Consider the following 19425-nt stretch of genomic DNA (forward strand, 5'->3'; position numbering starts at 1 on the left):
AAATTTTGAATTTATCGATATATTATATATATATAATATTTCAAAATATATATATATTTCAAAACATAATGAATATCTTCAAATATTCATTATTTTATTAGAATAGACATCATTAGCGATATAAAATTTCGTTGATCCTATTCTGTGTCTCTTGCATCCATTTTGAATCCTTTTCCTGCAAGGGAACGTGCGGGTTCTCAACGTGGTAAATTCATAAAATATCCGGAATTTCCATTTAATTGATGTTTTAAAAAGTTTAATAACAATCTACAATTATGGCACGATACGGTCAGAGACCGGAAAATGCTCTCAAAAGAGCAAACGGTGAGTTGACCTTTTTGGTTATTGTAACATATGACAATTATTTGTGATATTACTTCATCGGCATTTTTATATTTTAGAGTTCATTGGGGTTGGAAAGCCTGCCAGAGCTTTGGATACTTTGCAAGAGGTCTTCAGAAACAAGAAATGGGCTTACAACTGGTCGGAATCGGTTTTGGAACCGATTATGTTCAGATATCTGGAACTATGTGTAGACCTCAAGAAGTCTCATATAGCTAAGGAAGGTCTCTTCCAATACCGAAACTTATTTCAATCTGTTAATGTTGGTTCACTTGAAAATGTTATCCGAGGATATCTACGAATGGCCGAAGAGAGAACAGAAAATGCTAGAGAGCAATCTGCACAAGCTGTCATTGATATTGATGACTTGGATAATTTGGCTACTCCTGAAAGTATACTTTTAAGGTATTAACTGAAAGATTTCTTGCTGGTTAGCAATTCATTATAGAGCTTTGTGATATCGACACATCGTTTAATAATTTGATTAGAAGTCGATTAAACCACTGGATAGTTTTGTTTTCTTCCATGGCTCTAAATTTCAAAACTCGTACTTACTAGAACTTTATATTTCAGTGCGGTTTCTGGTGAAGATGCCCAAGATCGATCTGATCGTACCATTCTAACGCCATGGGTGAAGTTCCTATGGGAATCATACTGCCAGTGTCTAGAGTTGTTGAGAACTAACGCCCATGTTGAAAATTTATACCATGACATCGCCAGAATGGCTTTTCAATTTTGTCTTAAATATAATAGGAAGACAGAGTTCCGCAAGTTATGTGATAAGCTTAGAAAACATTTAGATGATATTTGCAAGCTACCTACCCAGGTCGCTAATGTTAGCATTTCAAAACCAGAGACCCAACAACTGAACTTGGAAACTAGGTTGCATCAGTTGGATTTTGCCATCCAAATGGAATTATGGCAGGTGAGTTGACAGTAAAATAAACACCTCAGAAATCTGCAACGAATTTTTTTGAATCTGAAATTTGCATTTAAGTTTTCGTCTTTTCCATGTCTCTTGTACTATTTTAGGAAGCTTACAAGGCCATCGAAGACATCCATAACTTGATGAACATTTCAAAGAAAATGCCAGTACCAAAAACCATGGCTAATTACTATCAAAAGTTAGCGATGGTATTCTGGAAAGCAGGAAATTATCTATTCCACGCTGCAGCATTGATTAAGCTTTTCCAATTGTCAAAGGAGATGAAGAAGAACATAACTCCCGAAGAGCTACAAAGGTAGAAATCTTATTTAAATCATGTCAATCCTTTTCAGGCATAAATATCACGAAGTAGATAATAAATCTGTTGTCTTGTTGAATTTGACTACAAATGGAATTTCATTTTCAGGATGGCATGCAGAGTTTTACTAGCCACATTATCTATTCCCCTTCCGTCTGCACATCCAGAATTCGATAGATTTATTGAAACTGATAAGTCGCCTTTGGAAAAGGCCCAGAAATTGGCTGTTTTGCTGGGACTTTTCCAACCGCCCACCAGAGCTAGCTTGCTGAAAGATTTGGTGAGTAATTTAACTACAAATTTTACGTGAAAACCTTAGTTCGGGCCAATCCAAATAGTTTGATGTTCAATCGTGGAATCTCGGTTCGAGATAATTTTTTAATCGGAATTGAATGACCCGAAGGAGCTGTTTAAATTGTAAATTTTTTTTGTAAATCATAGATAGTATAGCAAGGAGTAAATGACTGAATTTGGAGAAAAAAATCGTGAAGGTTTTTTCATGTAAACCATTTTTATTACTTGAATATTGTAGCCGTTTTTTGCAAGTTTTTTTTAATTTTACAACAAACCAGCTGTTTGAGGAGATCAAAAGTCGATGTTGAGTTGTTGTTTAATGCCTAGAGCAAGTGTACGCGGGATTTATCACCAGCTAAGTGAATTTGAAAAAGGTCAAATTATTGGTCTACGGGAGGCGGGGTTGTCATTTCGAGAAATCGCTATCTTGTCGAACAGAAATCCAACTACTGTTATGAAATGTTGTCAAGCATGGTTTGATAATGCCCGAAATTGAAGAAGAGTAGGCACAGGACGTCGAAGGGGCACAAATGAAGATCAAGATCGACGTCTTAGACTTATGGCCATTAGAGACCGATTTGCAACAACTCAATCTTTGGCTGATGAGTGGTTAGGAGAACAAGGCCATTCTGTAACGGTTTACCGCCGAGTAAGGTCTTTTGGACTTCAGCATTATTGACCCCATCTTGTGTTACCTCTGACAGTTGAGCATTGCCGGCAACGATTACAGTGGTGCAAAGAACGTCAACATTGGAAAGTGGAATGTCATCAGTTCGTCTTTTCTGATGAATCTCGATTCTCCTTGGGTGCACATGATGACCGAAGAAGGGTTAGACGACGTCCGGGAGGAAGACGTGAACCTCAGTTTGATGTTGAGCGTCATGTGCACCTGACAGTAGACGTTATGGTATGGGGTGCAGGTGCTATTGTACATGCAAGTAGGTCACCTTTAATTCTTCATTCGAGGTAACATGAGAGCGCTGTGATACCTTCAAGAAATAGTGGAGCCATATGTTCTCCCTTACCTTTACCGGCTTGAGAATCCAATATTTCAGCAAGATAATGCGCGATCTCATGTTGTCAGAGTTAGTTTAAACTTTTTCAAAGTGACCCATGTGGATCTTTTGCCATGGCCGCTCAGATCTCCAGATCTTTCGCCCATAGAGCATGTTTGGGACATCATGGGTAGAAGGCTTAGAAATTTACCCCAGCCTCCAGGGACTTTGGCGGCTCTGAGACATGAAGTACAGGTAGCTTGGGATAGTATCCCTCAAGAAGTAATAGACCATCTTATTGCAACAACGCTAGACATGTTGGGGAGTGTATAGATAATCGCGGTGGACAAACACATCATTAACAAATTTGTCAAAAAAAAAAATTGTAAACCCTTCGTTTTTTTCTCCAAATTTCAATCCTTTACTTCTTTCTACAATATCTATGTTTGACCTGAAAAACAATTAGAATTTAAACAGCTCCTACTGGGTGTTGCAGTTTCTTTGTCAGTTAGTATATTTCCCCTTTTTTTATTATTATATTAACTTTTTCAGGTCCGAGTAAATGTTGTAACTCTTGCTACAACTCAACTTCAAAACCTCTACAACTGGCTGGAGGTAGAATTCCACCCCCTGTTTCTTTGCACTAGAGTTCAAACGGTCATCAAATCCATAATGGATGAAGAGAACTCGCAACTTCAACAATATATCGTACCTTTGCAAGATGTCACTCTGGTAAGGCTTGTGAGACAGGTGGCGCAAGTTTATCAGACCATCGAATTCGATCGTTTGATTGAACTGTCCCAATTCAGCACCCCTTTCCACATGGAGAGATTGCTGGTCAACTGTGTCCGTTACAACGATATGCAGATTCGAATTGATCACGGTGAGTTGGATGATTCAAAAAATATTAATATTAGACTCAGAGTAATAAACATAGAAAGAAGGAGTATATGTCATTTTCAGTAAGCGAATTTTGTCCCCAACATGAACTTTCAAATTTGACATGAAGCGCGCGGAAATGAAAACATACCAGTGGTACGATATTTCACTCAATTCGTGAGTTTCTCCACAAAGGACGCACTTTTTATGTCCCATAGTGAATCAACGTTTCATATTAACTCAAAATATTTTGAAATAAATACCTAAATATATCAGAAATTCAGAAAACAAACTTCAAACGACGTGAAACAACCGATGACACTAGGAGAGCAAAAGTTGCTAAACCTTGAATTTCAGCAGGTAGATACAGAAAATAATAAATATTCTGCTTATTATAAATTGGACAATTAGGGCAAATATTGGATTCCAAATATTCAAATTTGCATATTTAATCGAGAATCACTCAATAAAATATATTTCATTCAATATAATATACATTCATAATGATATAGTAAAATTGTGGATTTGAAAATAAATCACAATCCGACAACGTAATCTAACCATGTTGGGGACATGTAAAAAATAATAATAATAGTAACTTCTTTATTTCACTAGAAATCTCAAGGGGAAGTTCACCCCCACTTAACTCTTGTAGTATACAAAATGTACATTTGAACTTATGCAAAATTGAAAATATACAGAATTGATCAAAAAAAAAAAATTAGCATATCAATAAATAAATACAACAAACTGCCAAAACCTCTAACTGATAAGGAGCCAAGGAGATAGGTCTTAATCTTTTTCTCAAAAACATTTCGATTTAATAGTTTAAAATTATCAGGAACACCGTTGTACAGCCTGTAAATGTTATAACTGAAACATCTTTTAAAAGTAGATGTTCTGTGACAGGGACATGACAATATATTCCTATGACGTATGTTGGTATTATGAACGTCGGTTCTATAAATGCGTATACTTTCTATCTATGTTAATTTATTTATTTATTTACTTCTTTATTCTTGACCTCTAAAACAGTACAAGTACTGGTGACAAGGCCTATTTAACAATATACAAAAAAAAAAATAATACTATAAAATATTCAAAACAACAACAAAGTTAAACTAAACAAAATAAATCTTTCAGGTACAACTTTATAACTCTATGATATCAGTATAACTTTATAACTCTTGATATCAGACAACATGAGCAATGTTTTGTTATACAATTTAAAATGGTTATAATGGCAACACTGTATTAATTTTTGACAGTTCTTATGTCGTGTGTGTTCAATAGGTTATGCAATTTAAACATAGCGGTGAATTCTTTCAATTTTATCAACTTTGGAAGTATATATCTCCCTTAATATGCATTTTGGGCCATAAGTTTATTCATCAAGCTATACTTATTTTTCAAGGGACTATCACCCTCAGAAAACTTGGTACATATTTTTGACTCACCCTGTAAATACAAATGTCTTCTAGATGGAATTATTCCATTAAATTCAATAGAAATTCAGTGAATTACAGAAATAAATGCATAATTCTCGAACAAAAGGCTCATTCTAACTTTCGTTCAGAGTTCCGTATTGCTTATATTTATTTCGGAAATTAGGTTGAGCAGTTGCTACTTCATAAGAAATTCTTTATGCTCTATGTTCTGTTGTCAAACTTGCTTTATATTTGTTTTCCGTTGGTAGTTCATTTAAACATAGTTCATTCGAATTGGTATTTTCATTTTGCAGCTTCTCACCATTATTATTGTTTACTTTTTTTTTGGATTTTAGGTCATATGTTTCTATACTTTTTTCTCTTATTCTAATAACCTAATTCTTTCCAGTAATAATTAATTGCTCACAATGAGGACTTTATTTTTCTCTTCAGATGCCTTTAAGAATTTTTTTGAATAGGCATTTTATTCATCTGATTTTTCTATTCTGGAATGATTCTGTTCTTCGCCTTGACCCTGTTTTTGGTTTACAGATTGTGTAAGATATCTTGGATAGAATACTTCACTTCTTTATTCCTGACTCTTGAGCAGCAAAATCTGCTTATATCAGAGACTAAGTTTACACAATAGTTTTTAAACAACAATACCGAATTCCAACAAAAAATAAAGTAACATTACTAAATTTTAAGGTACTTTTAGAGGTCACCGCACGTTTTCTTGATTTTTTTATTCAGACTATTTCAACTGGTACAGAATTGAAGTCATCGATACTCTTGGAGAGCACATGTTCTAGTTTCCTATTTTTTTTTCCAAATATTATAGTTATATTTTGTGTTAACTGAGCACTTGGTAGTTTATACTTTATAAATTATTCTTTATTCTGTGAATTAATTTCGTTCTAGATTTTTCAGTTTATTTATATTCAACATATTATATTCATAATGTATGGTATTATACAATTTATAAATTTTCAGGTAAAAGATGCGTTCATTTTGGCATAGACCTCAGCGAAAGCCAGCGGGAAGAAAAACCAGAGGGACCGACACTTCAAGTGATGCCCAGCGAACAAATCCGCAACCAACTGGTCAACATGTCCATCGTTTTACATCAATCTATGGCCGTTATCAATCCCCAACGTAAGAAGAACGAAAGAGACAGGCTCCGCACTGCAATGGTACAAAATTACCATGAGAACAAAGTGCGAGAACACCAGAAGATCTTGCAACGTCACAAGATCATCGAAGATCGCAAAGAATACATCGAGAGGTTGAACACCGTCAGGGAGGAAGAGGAACAGAGACGTTTGGAGGAGATACAGAGGCAGAATCAACTGGCTGAACAGAAACGTTTGGAACACGAAAGGGAAGAGAGGGAACGGAAACGGGCCTTGAACGAGATTCAGCAGATAAAGGATAGGCATCTGAAAGAAAAATTGCAACAAATTAGTCAGACGGGGCACGGACAAAAGATGCTTAAAAAGATGGACGAAGATGTAAATGAATTTTTTTTTGTTAAAGATTAATTTTTTCATACGTATTTCTCTTTTAGGACATCAAAAAATTGGACGCTGATCAAATAGCGGCTAAAGAGGCGGAAGAGTTGCAGAAAGAAAGACGTGAATTGCAGGCCAAACTCAAATCGCAAGAGAAAAAGGTTGACTATTTGGAGAGAGCAAAGCGACAAGAGGAAATACCTTTGCTTCAAGCTTCTATCAAAGAGAGACAACAACAAGATCAGAGTTTCTGGGAACAACAAGAGAAAGAGAGGATTGCCGCTGCCATTGAAGAAAGAAAATTAGCTGTAGAAACAAGAGATAGACTTTTGAGGATGAAGCCAGACAAGGTGAGAGAAATTCATTTTAAATAATTCTGTGGTAAATCCGTTCATTCTGCCATACCCGGTAGAACAAAATCTTGCAGGAATATATCAATTTCGAAGCGGTTACTAGTGGTTTTCAATATTTCAGGTAATCTCCTTCCACTTGTCACTTGTCATTGGTCAAATAGAATTTTCTTTGACAGAATTTTGGAGGTTATAAATTGTTAATCTCTTTTAATTTGTGAACAATTAAAAGGTCCTAATGGCTCTGATGGTTATTTGTTTCAAAATTAAAATAACAAAGTATTTGAGTGTTCGATATCATGGAAAAAGTTCATAAACAATAATCTGAAAATTAAAATGACAACTGCCAACCGGAGTGGGCGTGGTTACAAAACCTAACCAGAATAAAAGTACGGTTACTCTGGTGACATAACTCACTGAAGTTTGAGGAAATAGTCTCTGCTTTTTTAGGAATTTGATATATACGGACCACCAACTTATTAACCATAGTAATCAAGATGATATACGGATCATACCCTATGTTGGTACTCTGAACTCTCCTGTCATAGATTTATCTTTCATCTGTCAAATTTATGATACTGAAACAGTTCAGCCAACCAACATTTTTTAATACAAAAATAACTGAACAATATTTATTATTTATGAAAATATTGCCTTAAATTCAATAAAATGTGTAAATTGAAGTGGATAATGTAAAGGGTGTTTTTTTTAGAGCTATAGAACTTTAAATTGCAATAAAACAACGATGGATTATTCGATTGACATGAATTTTATTTATCCGCAAGTTAATCTTGTGGCATTACATTTCAAATATGATTTCTGGCATATGACCGCCACGGCTGGCTCGGATGTAGTCCAATCTGGACGTCCAATTTTCGATGACTTTTTCCAACATTTGTGGCCGTATATCGGCAATAACACGGCGAATGTTGTCTTCCAAATGGTCAAGGGTTTGTGGCTTATCCGCATAGACCAATGACTATACATAGCCCCACAGAAAGTAGTCTAGCGGTGTTAAATCACAAGATCTTGGAGGCCAATTCACAGGTCCAAAACGTCAAATTAGGCGGCCACCAAACGTGTCTTTCAATAAATCGATTGTGGCACGAGCTGTGTGACATGTTGCGCCGTCTTGTTGGAACCACAGCTCCTGGACATCATGGTTGTTCAATTCAGGAATGAAAAAGTTAGTAATCATGGCTCTATACCGATCACCATTGACTGTAACGTTGTGGCCATCATCGTTTTTGAAGAAGTGCTGTCCAATGATTCCACCAGCCCATAAAGCGCCCCAAACAGTCAGTTTTTCTGGATGTAACGGTGTTTCGACATACACTTGAGGATTAGCTTCACTCCAAATGCGGCAGTTTTGTTTGTTGACGTAGCCATTCAACCAGAAGTGCGTTTCATCGCTAAACAAAATAAAATGGACGTAGTGCGCGATACGTATTCCGCACAGAACCATTATTTTCGAAATAAAATTGCACTATTTGCAAGCGTTGTTCAGGAGTGAGTCTATTCATGATGAATTGCCAAACCAAACTGAGGATGAATCACTTGACAGCTGTTAAATCGGTCGTCATCTTGAACAGTAATGCCAACTTAAAGTTATATATCTCGAAAAAAAACACCCGTTATAATACTTGTACAGAAGGATCATTCCAAAACTCGTTCAGTCATTCTTATTGGTATACTGATATATAAAAGACATTAGTTCATGGTTTGCATTTTACCCTTTCAGGATGCTTTCTTAGAAAAACTCAAGAAAGAAAGGAACATTGTTTATGAGGACAAACTCAAAGACTTCGAAACACTTATGGCTCAAGAGCGCAAGAAACGTCTACAGAAGAGAAAGGTAGAACGTAAAGAAGATAGGCGTATCCATTGGTATGTATGCAGAATTATCGTTGGAATAAAACAATTTTGATTCTGACAATTAATTTTCAGGCTGAGAGAGAAAGAAAAGTTCGAACAGAAGAAACGCGAGGAGCAGAAACGCAAGGAAGAAGAAGAACGCCAAAGGCTCGAAGAAATCGCTCGCAAAGAGAAGGAAGAACGTGAGAGGATCGAGCAAGAAGAAAAAATGAAGAAGAGGAAAGAGCAGGATGAGATGTTGGAAAGGGTTGCCGCCAAACAGAGGGCTAGAGAGGAAGAAGTTGAAAGAAAAATCAGGGCACAAAGGGAACAACTTTCCGAACAAGTCAAGGGTAAGTTTTATAATTTTTTTAAAGTTCATTTTCTGTTTGAACAGGGTGTTCCCAAATTTGAAATATGAGAGATTCCTTGGAAAATATTAAGAAAAAAAAGTCCTATAAAACTTTGTTTTTGAGATACACGGGGTGTTTCTTGTAGTCCTACTTTTTTGTGATAATAATAGCAGTTTATCGAATCTTTATTAATCTTCGATACAGATTGGGTAAATAAGTACCAAAACTTATTTTTAATTCATGCATCACAGCTTTTCATTTATCATTCATTTATTTCTGACCCTTAAAACAGCTTACTAACAGGATCTTTATAAAAATTTGGATATCCCTGACGATTACTAGAGAATTGTTTGAATTTCTTTTTCTCATAATCATTAGCAGATAGGACAAAACTAAGATGAAAAAAACCTGGTGAATGCACTGATTAGTTTTTCTTTTGCCAATTTTGGGAATATTAGTGAAGCTTCTTTAAATCAACTGTAGGTAGCGCTATTAACAAATTATGACAGATTCTTGTTTTTCAAATATTTGAATTTATTCCAGTAAACGTTTTGTGAATATTTCACTGTAGATTTACCAAATGAAGATGGCTTTTCAGTGTTTTCTTCTTGAAATTCCTAGGAAATATAAATATTCCCAAAATGATGATTCCTTGAACTTTTCTTTGGACATGATGAACTTTGAATTATACAACATATAATATAGAATCAACCAGTTCATTAAAATTCACTTGGCTTTGTTTTCTTAGATTAGGGCCTTACATGAAAAAAATTTTGAAAACCTTTAGTGTTATCGTATTTTTCTGTTATTAGTGGATTTCATATTTTCTTTCGCCACAGTGGCATTCTGCACATTTCTCTTATAACGAGAAGTTAATGAAATACATATTACAAACGTTTATTATACTCAGGAAACTGATCCTTGGAGTTCATCTGTTGATTTGATACATCAATCAAATTCAAAACAAAATCAATGGAAAAAAGATGGAAATGACAAGTATGACATTGCGGCGCTGCCACGAAATAAACCTAATATTCTCAATTTGGTCGAATGTTATTGCATTCAAAAATTGACGAGTGCATACAACATGTTTTTAGACATATTAGACATAACTAAAATAATCCAAAAAGTGTAGTCATGGACCAAAGTTTCTTTTTACATTTCTCTAAATTACCAGTGGTCTAACAAAAAAAAGTTCTGGAGGAAAGAAACGTTCACTGTTCCAGAAATAATATCTCCCTGTAGATTTGCATTCAAAATTAGCATATAACATGATAAAAACTTTTAAATTGGAATATCTATGCCAGGGAGAAGGTGCTATGAGAAAAAAAAATTGAAAAATCAAATTTTACCAATCTTTATCTTGAAATCAGATCATTTTCGGGTCAATATTGTAAGGTTTTTTTTTTCTCGATCAGAGGTATTTGTAATTTTCGTTTGTACAGGGTGTTTCACGTAAGCGGGTCACTGGATTTTGTGGCTTATCCTTTGAGCAATATTGAAAAGTGTCCCATCACAATGATAGTATTTTTCACGGGCTCTCCAAATATGTTATGTAAGGCATGGAAAGTTATTGAGGAAAAACCATTTTTCCAAAAAAATGTTTTTGCAAATTTGACTGGTTTTCAAAATAAGAAGGTCTAGGGACAATTTCTCAGCAATTGTTTCTTCATTTGAATTTCCGGTTTTCTACAAAATAGAACATTTAGAATATATTTCCCCATATTTTCTGAATGCCTAATGGATTCTGAATCCAATTATATAAATATAGTGGGAGTTTTTTATTTATTTCAAGCAATTCCATTCAAAATCAACTTGGGAAAATTCAGAATTAATATTCGGAAAATATATTCATGTTGTCTATGGTTCTATAAATATTTGATTGTCAAATTTTGAAGTAGTCATTCTCGATTATAATAAAAGCTAAAATATAAAGCATGAATTTTCATTCAAAGCTCTCAATTGAAGCTCTCTTGAAGAAAGAGGTGCTTGTTTTGGAAATAGTTCTTCGAGAGAGCTTTGAATGAAAATTCATGCTTTATATTTTAGCTTTTATTATAATCGAGAATGAAAACTTCAAATTTGACAATCAAATATTAATTTCTCTATTTCAGTATCGTAATGAGTTCATTACAGTTCTAAAAGTAGTGCTGTAATGAACTCATTACAGCATTGTTTTCAGTTATATTTTTCGTTCTGTGGTTGTCTACACAGACTTCCAATCCTATCAAAATTCAACACACGTCAAATTGTCAATATAGGTAATATAATTTGGATTTAGTGAAATGATTTGCGACATTATATTCGCAATTTCTCTTAATTCTGTTGGTGTTAAATCGATTTCTTCAGACATAATTGACGAGTTTGATGCGTAATTATAAATTGTTTCAAAATTCGAAACGTACGATTCAAATTGAAATTCCGTAATCTGTCAATTTTCTCAACAGTCACACCAACTGCCAAGATACAATACAAATGTCACTAGAATGTAAAATCTGAATTTTTCATTGAATTTCGACAATATTTCACAAAACTTGACTGAAATAGAGAAAATATCGTCTAATACTCGTTGCAGAGGGCAATTCCAACACTCATGCGTTCCAAAACTCGCTCCTTCGTCGCTCGTTTTCGAATTTCGCATTCGTGTTGGAATAGAAGCCCATTCTGCAACTTGTTTTAGAATATACTATTATAGAACCATAGACAACATGGATATATTTTCCGAATATTACATCAGAATTTTCTCAAGTTGATTTTGAATGGAATAGCTTGAAATAAATAAAAAACTCCCACTAAATTTATATATTTGGATCCAGAATCCATTAGGCATTCAGAAAATAGGGGGAAATTCATGAAATATATTTTGCAAAAAAAAAGTTCTATTTTCTAGAAAACCCGAAGTTAAAATGAAAAACAATTGATGAGAAATTGTCTCTAGACCTTCTCATTTTGAAAACGAGTCAAATTTGCAAAAAAAAATGTTGGAAAAATGGTTTTTCCTCAATAACTTTCCATGCCTTGATTCGATAGTTTTCCCGATAAAATATTTGACTAACATCCTGTATTTAAGAAATGTTATACGATTAATTTTATTCAAAGGAGGTGGAGGAGGAAAAGACAACTGGCGAAGCAAGGGTGCCACCATGTCGAGAGATAGCGATAGGAGAGATGATAGAAGAGACATCGACAGGAGAGACGATAGGAGAGACAGAGACATCGACAGGAGAGATAGCGATAAAAGGGATAGAAACATGGACAGGAGACCAACCACCGAAACAATCTCCGAAAGGAAACCCTTGTTCGATCGCGAGAAAGATTCCGAAAGGAGACCTCAAACGTCCGATCGCGAAAGGGACATCGACAGGAAACCTGCCCCAACCTCGGAAAGGGAAAAGGATACCGAAAGGAAACCTGCTCCAGATCGTGAAGAGAAATCCACCTCTGGAGAAGCTGATACCACCGATACCGGCTCTTCTTGGAGGCGTGGTGGCGACAGCAAGCCTCCTGCAGCTTCTGACGAAGTTAAGAGGGATGTTTACAAGCCTAGTAAGTTTCGAGCTGTCGCAATTTTCGTTTTTTTTTTTTTATATTCTTCGGCTTTAACCTGAATTCCTTGTGTTCTAGAATTCATGAGGAGTGAAGAACCCTCTCGTTCGTCAGAAACTTCGTCATCCTCGTCTGGATGGAGGAATTTGAGAGGAGCCGGACCTCCGAAGAGAGGAGATGATGACAAACCGTCCTATAGGGGTGAACAAAGTAAGTGGGAAATTTATATCTAGAGGGTTATTCGTTTTGTGGTTCCCAAAAGTAAACGTTAATAAAAAAACGCTTTCATTTAGAATAATGATCAAATAAGCCATTATGTGTGAAATAAAGGGTGTTTTTTTTAGAGCAATAGAACTTTAAATTGCAATAAAACAACGATGGATTATTCGATCGACATGAATTTTATTTATCCGCAAGATAATCTTGTGGCATTACATTTTAAATATGATTTCTGGCATATGACCGCCACGGCTGGCTTGGATGTAGTCCAATCTGGACGTCCAATTTTCGATGACTTTTTCCAACATTTGTGGCAATTACACGGCGAATGTTGTCTTCCAAATGGTCAAGGGTTTGTGGCTTATCCGCATAGACCAATGACTTTACATAGCCCCACAGAAAGTAGTCTAGCGGTGTTAAATCACAAGATCTTGGAGGCCAATTCACAGGTCCAAAACGTGAAATTAGGCGGTCACCAAACGTGTCTTTCAATAAATCGATTGTGGCACGAGCTGTGTGACATGTTGCGCCTTCTCGTTGGAACCACAGCTCCTGGACATCATAGTTGTTCAATTCAGGAATGAAAAAGTTAGTAATCATGGCTCTATACCGATCACCATTGCCTGTAACGTTCTGGCCATAATCGTTTTTGAAGAAGTACGGACCAATGATTCCACCAGCCCATAAAGCGCACCAAACAGTCAGTTTTTCTGGATGTAACGGTGTTTCGACATACACTTGAGGATTAGCTTCCCTCCAAATGCGGCAGTTTTGTTTGTTGACGTAGTCATTCAACTAGAAGTGCGCTTCATCGCTAAACGAAATAAAATGGACGTAGTGCGCGATACGTATTCCGCACAGAACCATTATTTTCGAAATAAAATTGCACTATTTGCAAGCGTTGTTCAGGCGTGAGTCTATTCATGATGAATTGCCAAACCAAACTGAGAATAAATCACTTGACAGCTGTTAAATCGGTCGCCATCTTGAACAGTAATGCCAACTTAAAGTTATATACCTCGAAAAAAAACACCCGTTATAATACTTGTACCGAAGGATCATTCCAAAACTCGTTCAGTCATTCTTATTGTTCCCAAAATACTCTTTTCTATCGCATAAACTGATATATAAAAGACATCAGTTCATAGTTTGCATTTCACCCTTCCAGGATGCTTTCTTAGAAAAACTAAACTAAAAAAACACCCATTATTTAGTGATTTCAACTTTGTACTATATAATGTACAGTCATTGATACACACCGCCAGAAATAAAGAACAAATGGAAAATGTTATCGCAAACATCCATTAATGGATATGAATTGGAAGAAGAAGACTATATAATGTTCTTGTCCTATAATTGGCTGTATCTTCTGTTTAGACAAATAAACTTATTATTATTATTTATTTTCGCAGAGCGCGATGACCGCCCCAGGAGGGAGTATCGTCGTCCGGACGAGAACAAGGAAGAGGGAGGTGGCCGCGTAGGCAGCAGCGCCTGGCGTAGCGGCCCGCCCGACAGAAGGAGGGAGGACAGGGAGCCGCGCGAAAGGACCGACGACGCCCCCAGAGACATGAGCTCGTGGAGGAGCATGAGACGTCAAGACGACGATCAGCAGTCTTCCTCCGCCACGTACCAGCGTCCGCTCAGCAAGGGCGGCATGAACAGGGAACGGGACGGGCCCAGGAACGGGGACGCGCCCAAGGAGCGCGACAACTCCGATTGGAGGAACGCCCGCAAGGCTATGGGCGGCGACGATCAGAACAAGAGGGGAGGTGGCGGAGACGATAAAGAGGCGCCACCAAAGGAGAAAGGTGAGGAATTGTTCAAGATCCTTTTTCTACATTCATGCAAAAAGCAAAACTGTATTGAACTATATTTAGTGGAAAAAGAAGTTCTTTATTGCACTAGTGGAATAAAGTTTTTATTGCACTCATCTGTCATTCTACTTCAACGTGCTGTCATCATGACAAACAAATATTTCAGCCTGAAGGAAATAACGATGTACAGTTAGCAAGTACTAATACGTTTACAGCAGTAACAAATCAAGAAGTGGATTTAAAAAGTAGACTACGAAATATTCATATTGAAAATTGCACCAATTGTTCATTCACTTTTAACATCGAGGGTAAAAATAAAGTTGTTGAATTGTTCGTAACGTAGGTATTAGTTCCTGTTTCAATGCAAATCGATATTAATAATAAAGTATTCAAGTTGCGCTTTTCATTTTCCCACACCTAGTGCCGCACCTCAATAAATCATTTTTTGCTTTTTGCATGAACGTAGAAAAAATGTTGTATGCAACTCGTGCAAAAATTCACTTTTTGCACTTGTTGCATAAATAACTATTACTTGATGATGAAATATTCTCGATTTGCCATACTTTTTGTAATGGTGAAATAATAATAATAACCTTTATTCAACAAATACAAAAAGATAATGTTTCACAATAAAATAAAATGAATGAACAAGGTTGATGAGCGATAAGTGTTCTTTCACTTGTTTCGCAATTAATAAATAATAATGTATTTCAATTGAAAGTAATTTTTTCCTCATAGAGTATTCAACTTTTCATTTATAACATAATGCTGTCCAATAATCAAAACACATCTAAAAGCTTATAAAAATAGTAAAAAATATATACATGAAAGAAAGAACACTTATATGTAGGGTGTTCCTAAATACGCTCTATTAGTGATGACGTCACACACCGCCATTTTTGGTTCTCCTGTCAGTGTTCGGAATCCAAACAAATAAATTGTCATTCAAATTAGTACGTTGTCGTTGAAGAAATTGGCTTATTTTGATAAATAAGATTATTTAAGGAACGATTTTACTATTAATTGATAGACAGAAGGCACGAGATTAATGCCAGTGAGTTTGAACTTGAAGTTCAACTAATAAACACGGCTTTTTACAAAATCTGGGGAATGATACAGGATTCAAACTTACTGGTATTAACCTCGTTCCTTCAATTAATACTGAAATCGTTCCTCAAATACTCTTATTTATGAAAATAAGCCAATTCCTTCAACGACAACGTACTAATTTGAATGACAATTTATTTGTTTGGATTCCGAACACTGACAGGAGATCCAAAAATGGCGGTGTGTGACGTCACACTAATAGAGCATATTGTAGGTACAAACAAAAATGAGAGATGCCTTGGAAAATTTTAAGAAAAAAAAGTCATATAAAAATTGAACCAAAAACTCTTTGTTTTGGAGATACAGGTTATTTCTTATAGTCCTAATATTTGTGATTAGTTTATCGAATTTTTATCATTGCTCCATATCGAAAAAATAAGCACCAAAACTAATAATTAATTTATTCATCGCAGCTTACTAATTGGATTTTTATGACTATTTTAATTTTCCCGACGACTTTGAGAGAATAGAATTTTCTCTATTTCAGTATCGTAATTAGGTCATTACAGTTCTAATAACAGTGCTGTAATAAACTCATTATAGCATCATTTTCAGTTATATTTTTCGTTTCGTGGTCGTCTACCCAGACTTCAAATCCTATGAAATTTCAACACACGTCAATTGTCAATATAATATAATTTGGACATAGTGAAATGATTTGCAACATTTTTCGCAATTTCTCTTAATTCTGGTGGTGTTAAATTGATTTCAAGAGACATAATTCACGAATTTGATGCTCAATTGTAGTTATTTCAAAATTCGAAACTTACGATTCGAATTGAAATTCCGTAATCTGTCAATTTTCGTAACAGTCGCACCAACTGCCAAGATACAATACAAAAGTCACTAGGATATAATCTGAATTTTTTATTGAATTTCAACAATATTTCACAAAACTTGACTGAAATAGAGAAAATATCGTCTAATACTCATTGCAGAAGACAATTGCAACACTAAATTTTGCATTCGTGTTGGAAAAGGTGCCCATTTTGTTTTGAAATATACTATTTTTCTCAAAATCGGTAGCAGATACGGCAAAACAACAAAAAACCAAGATTACAGTTTCTTAAACCACCAAAAAAGTCATGGAGAAAAAAGCTGCATTGTTCAAAAAATATGTAACGCTTTAGATTCGCAATAGAAATAGGTATATCACGTGATGTAAACACTGAATTGGAATAATTATGCCAAATTTCAGTTGAATATCTTGTGTTTTGAAGATGCTATGCGAAAAACTTTGATAAAAATCAAACTTTAACACCCTGTCTCTCGAAAACAAAGGGTTTGCACGCCCACGTTTATAGAACTTTTTCTTCTCAAAATTATCTGGGGAATCTCCCATTTTCATTTGTACCTGTAATTTAGGAACACACTATACTGGGTTACCGGGTGAATGTTTTCCATTGTTGGACAATTTATGACTAAAATTTCATGTGAATGAATAATGGAATGGACACTTTAAGGTTGTTTCGAAGAAATTTTAAAATTTGATCACAGAGAAATCTATGCGGATTTGTGAAAAATTGTTTGTATAAAATTTTTGTATTTTTCACCGTAAAATACGAAAATACAATAAAAAATAGAGGTTCCCATTTAAAAATGGAGGAGGTTCTGTCCTAAGTAAACTTCCTCCTCAAAACCATCAATCTTTTATTAGAAACATCTTTCAATAAGATGTTTCCTTTGCTAGTGTAGTCTATCTCCATTTAAGCAGATTTTCTTCTTTTTCTTAATCACATATTTCTCTCCATTCATTCAATATTGATATAATATTTGAAATTATCTCTTTCAGTTCGTGAACAGCCAGAAAAGACACAAGAAGATGCAGATGGTTGGTCCAGAGTTCTGAAACGTCGTTGAAATCCAACTGATATTTTATCTCTATTATATACCTAATATATTCATTCACTGTTCATTTTATTAGGCGAAAAAGGAATTATAATTTTTTTGAGCAATTTGAATAAAACTTAAAATTGTAATTGCTTTTTGTGCAAATTTGTATATTCTTTTAATGTTGGAATGGGTATTTTAAACAATAAACTATTAATATGAATGCATTTTCAATATTTAGTTTCTCAACTGCATTTCTTAGAATGAATAGGTCTTAAAAATTGAAGATTCTACATAAAATCAAATTTTCAAGCTGATTTCATCAGTTACTTGGTAAATACCAAATATACCATCATTTTTTAGGCAGATGCGAATAAGTGTAACGCTTCCAAAGATTCGACTATGTGGCGACATCTAAAAAAAGTAGCTCTAACCAAACTAGAAGTGATGTATCGATACAGGATTCTTCTCGTAGTTGTTCGTGGCAAGAATTAGTTCACTAAATTTTGTATAGATGGCACACAGGCAAATTCGGTACTAAATTGAATTGAAATTAAAGGAAAAATAGCATAATTAATATGTCATCACTTCGGTTGGAATGCATAAACCTATTCAAACTGATCATTTAGTATCCTTAGACCATAAAAATAAATATTCAACGGTAAAAATAATCCCCAATCAAACCTCTTAAAAAATTTCCGACAATACTCGAAATAACTAAATTTTTGGGCTTCTAGTGAAAAACTAATTGCGAAACCATTTTACAACAAAAAATTCTTCATAACACCAAATTCTGAAGTATGTCTGAAGTGATCGAATCAGATCATTTTACAATATTTTTAGACAGTTTCGAAGTCGTAGATTCCGAATTTGGCATCGATTATTACCAGAAAATATTTTCTATACCTCAAAAGCACAATTTTTACACAACTGGAATGTCCTAGTTGGGGGGCATAATTTACCAATTTACGAGACTCAAACTTTAGCCACCAGAGGGCAGACTAATCACTTCCAAATTTTTTCCACAAAAAAGGGAATAACTCAATTTTGGGAGCTTCTAGAGAGGAACTGATTGCAGAAACGGATTCAGAATCAAAAATTCTTTATAATATCAAATTTTGAAGTCGATCTGAAACAAAAACTTTTTTTGGCGAAAAAATATCCAAGGTTATAGTCTTTGTTTTTCCGAAAAAATCGACCGATCAAATTCGAACATTTTTTGATAGTTTTAGAGGGATTCGAGGTCGTAGATTCCGAATTTGGCATCTATTCCCACCAGAAAAATTTTTCTAAATATTTATAGCCGTTTTTACACACACTGCTGGATTGGGGTATGTATACCCATTTTGCAAACATCAGATTTTAGCCACCAGAGGGCAGGTCGAACTCTCTTGAAAATTGATGTCACAAAAGTCGCATTATTCATTTTTGGGGTCTTCTAGGAAGGAACTGATTGCGAGTAGGAATTCAACATGAAAAATTCTTCTTAACATCAAATTTTTGATCTGAATTAAAAATTTTTTTTGGCGGGAAAATTTCCAGGTCTTGATCTTTCCGAGAACGCTCACCTATTGAATTCGAACATTTTATCATATTTTTGAAGAGTTTCAATGAGGTAGTAGATTTCGAATAATCAATTGATTTCGCGCGGAAAAAA

At 35.0% G+C, this 19425-nt stretch overlaps 1 protein-coding gene across 1 annotated transcript; it reads left to right on the forward strand.

The window, feature by feature from the left end:
* The first annotated feature begins 150 nt into the window (after nucleotides 1-150).
* Nucleotides 151-17991, forward strand: LOC123679613 (eukaryotic translation initiation factor 3 subunit A). Its single transcript, XM_045616985.1, has 14 exons — nucleotides 151-324; nucleotides 402-747; nucleotides 916-1267; nucleotides 1375-1583; nucleotides 1695-1866; nucleotides 3428-3758; nucleotides 6175-6692; nucleotides 6749-7042; nucleotides 8784-8929; nucleotides 8990-9249; nucleotides 12349-12795; nucleotides 12874-13005; nucleotides 14427-14825; nucleotides 17731-17991. The coding sequence occupies exons 1-14, from the start codon at nucleotides 276-278 to the stop codon at nucleotides 17796-17798; spliced, it is 3723 nt and encodes a 1240-aa protein (XP_045472941.1). The 5' UTR covers nucleotides 151-275; the 3' UTR covers nucleotides 17799-17991.
* Nucleotides 17992-19425: the final 1434 nt, after the last annotated feature.

The sequence above is a fragment of the Harmonia axyridis genome, chromosome 5 (genome assembly GCF_914767665.1).
Source record: "Harmonia axyridis chromosome 5, icHarAxyr1.1, whole genome shotgun sequence".
Classification (NCBI taxonomy): domain Eukaryota; kingdom Metazoa; phylum Arthropoda; class Insecta; order Coleoptera; family Coccinellidae; genus Harmonia; species Harmonia axyridis.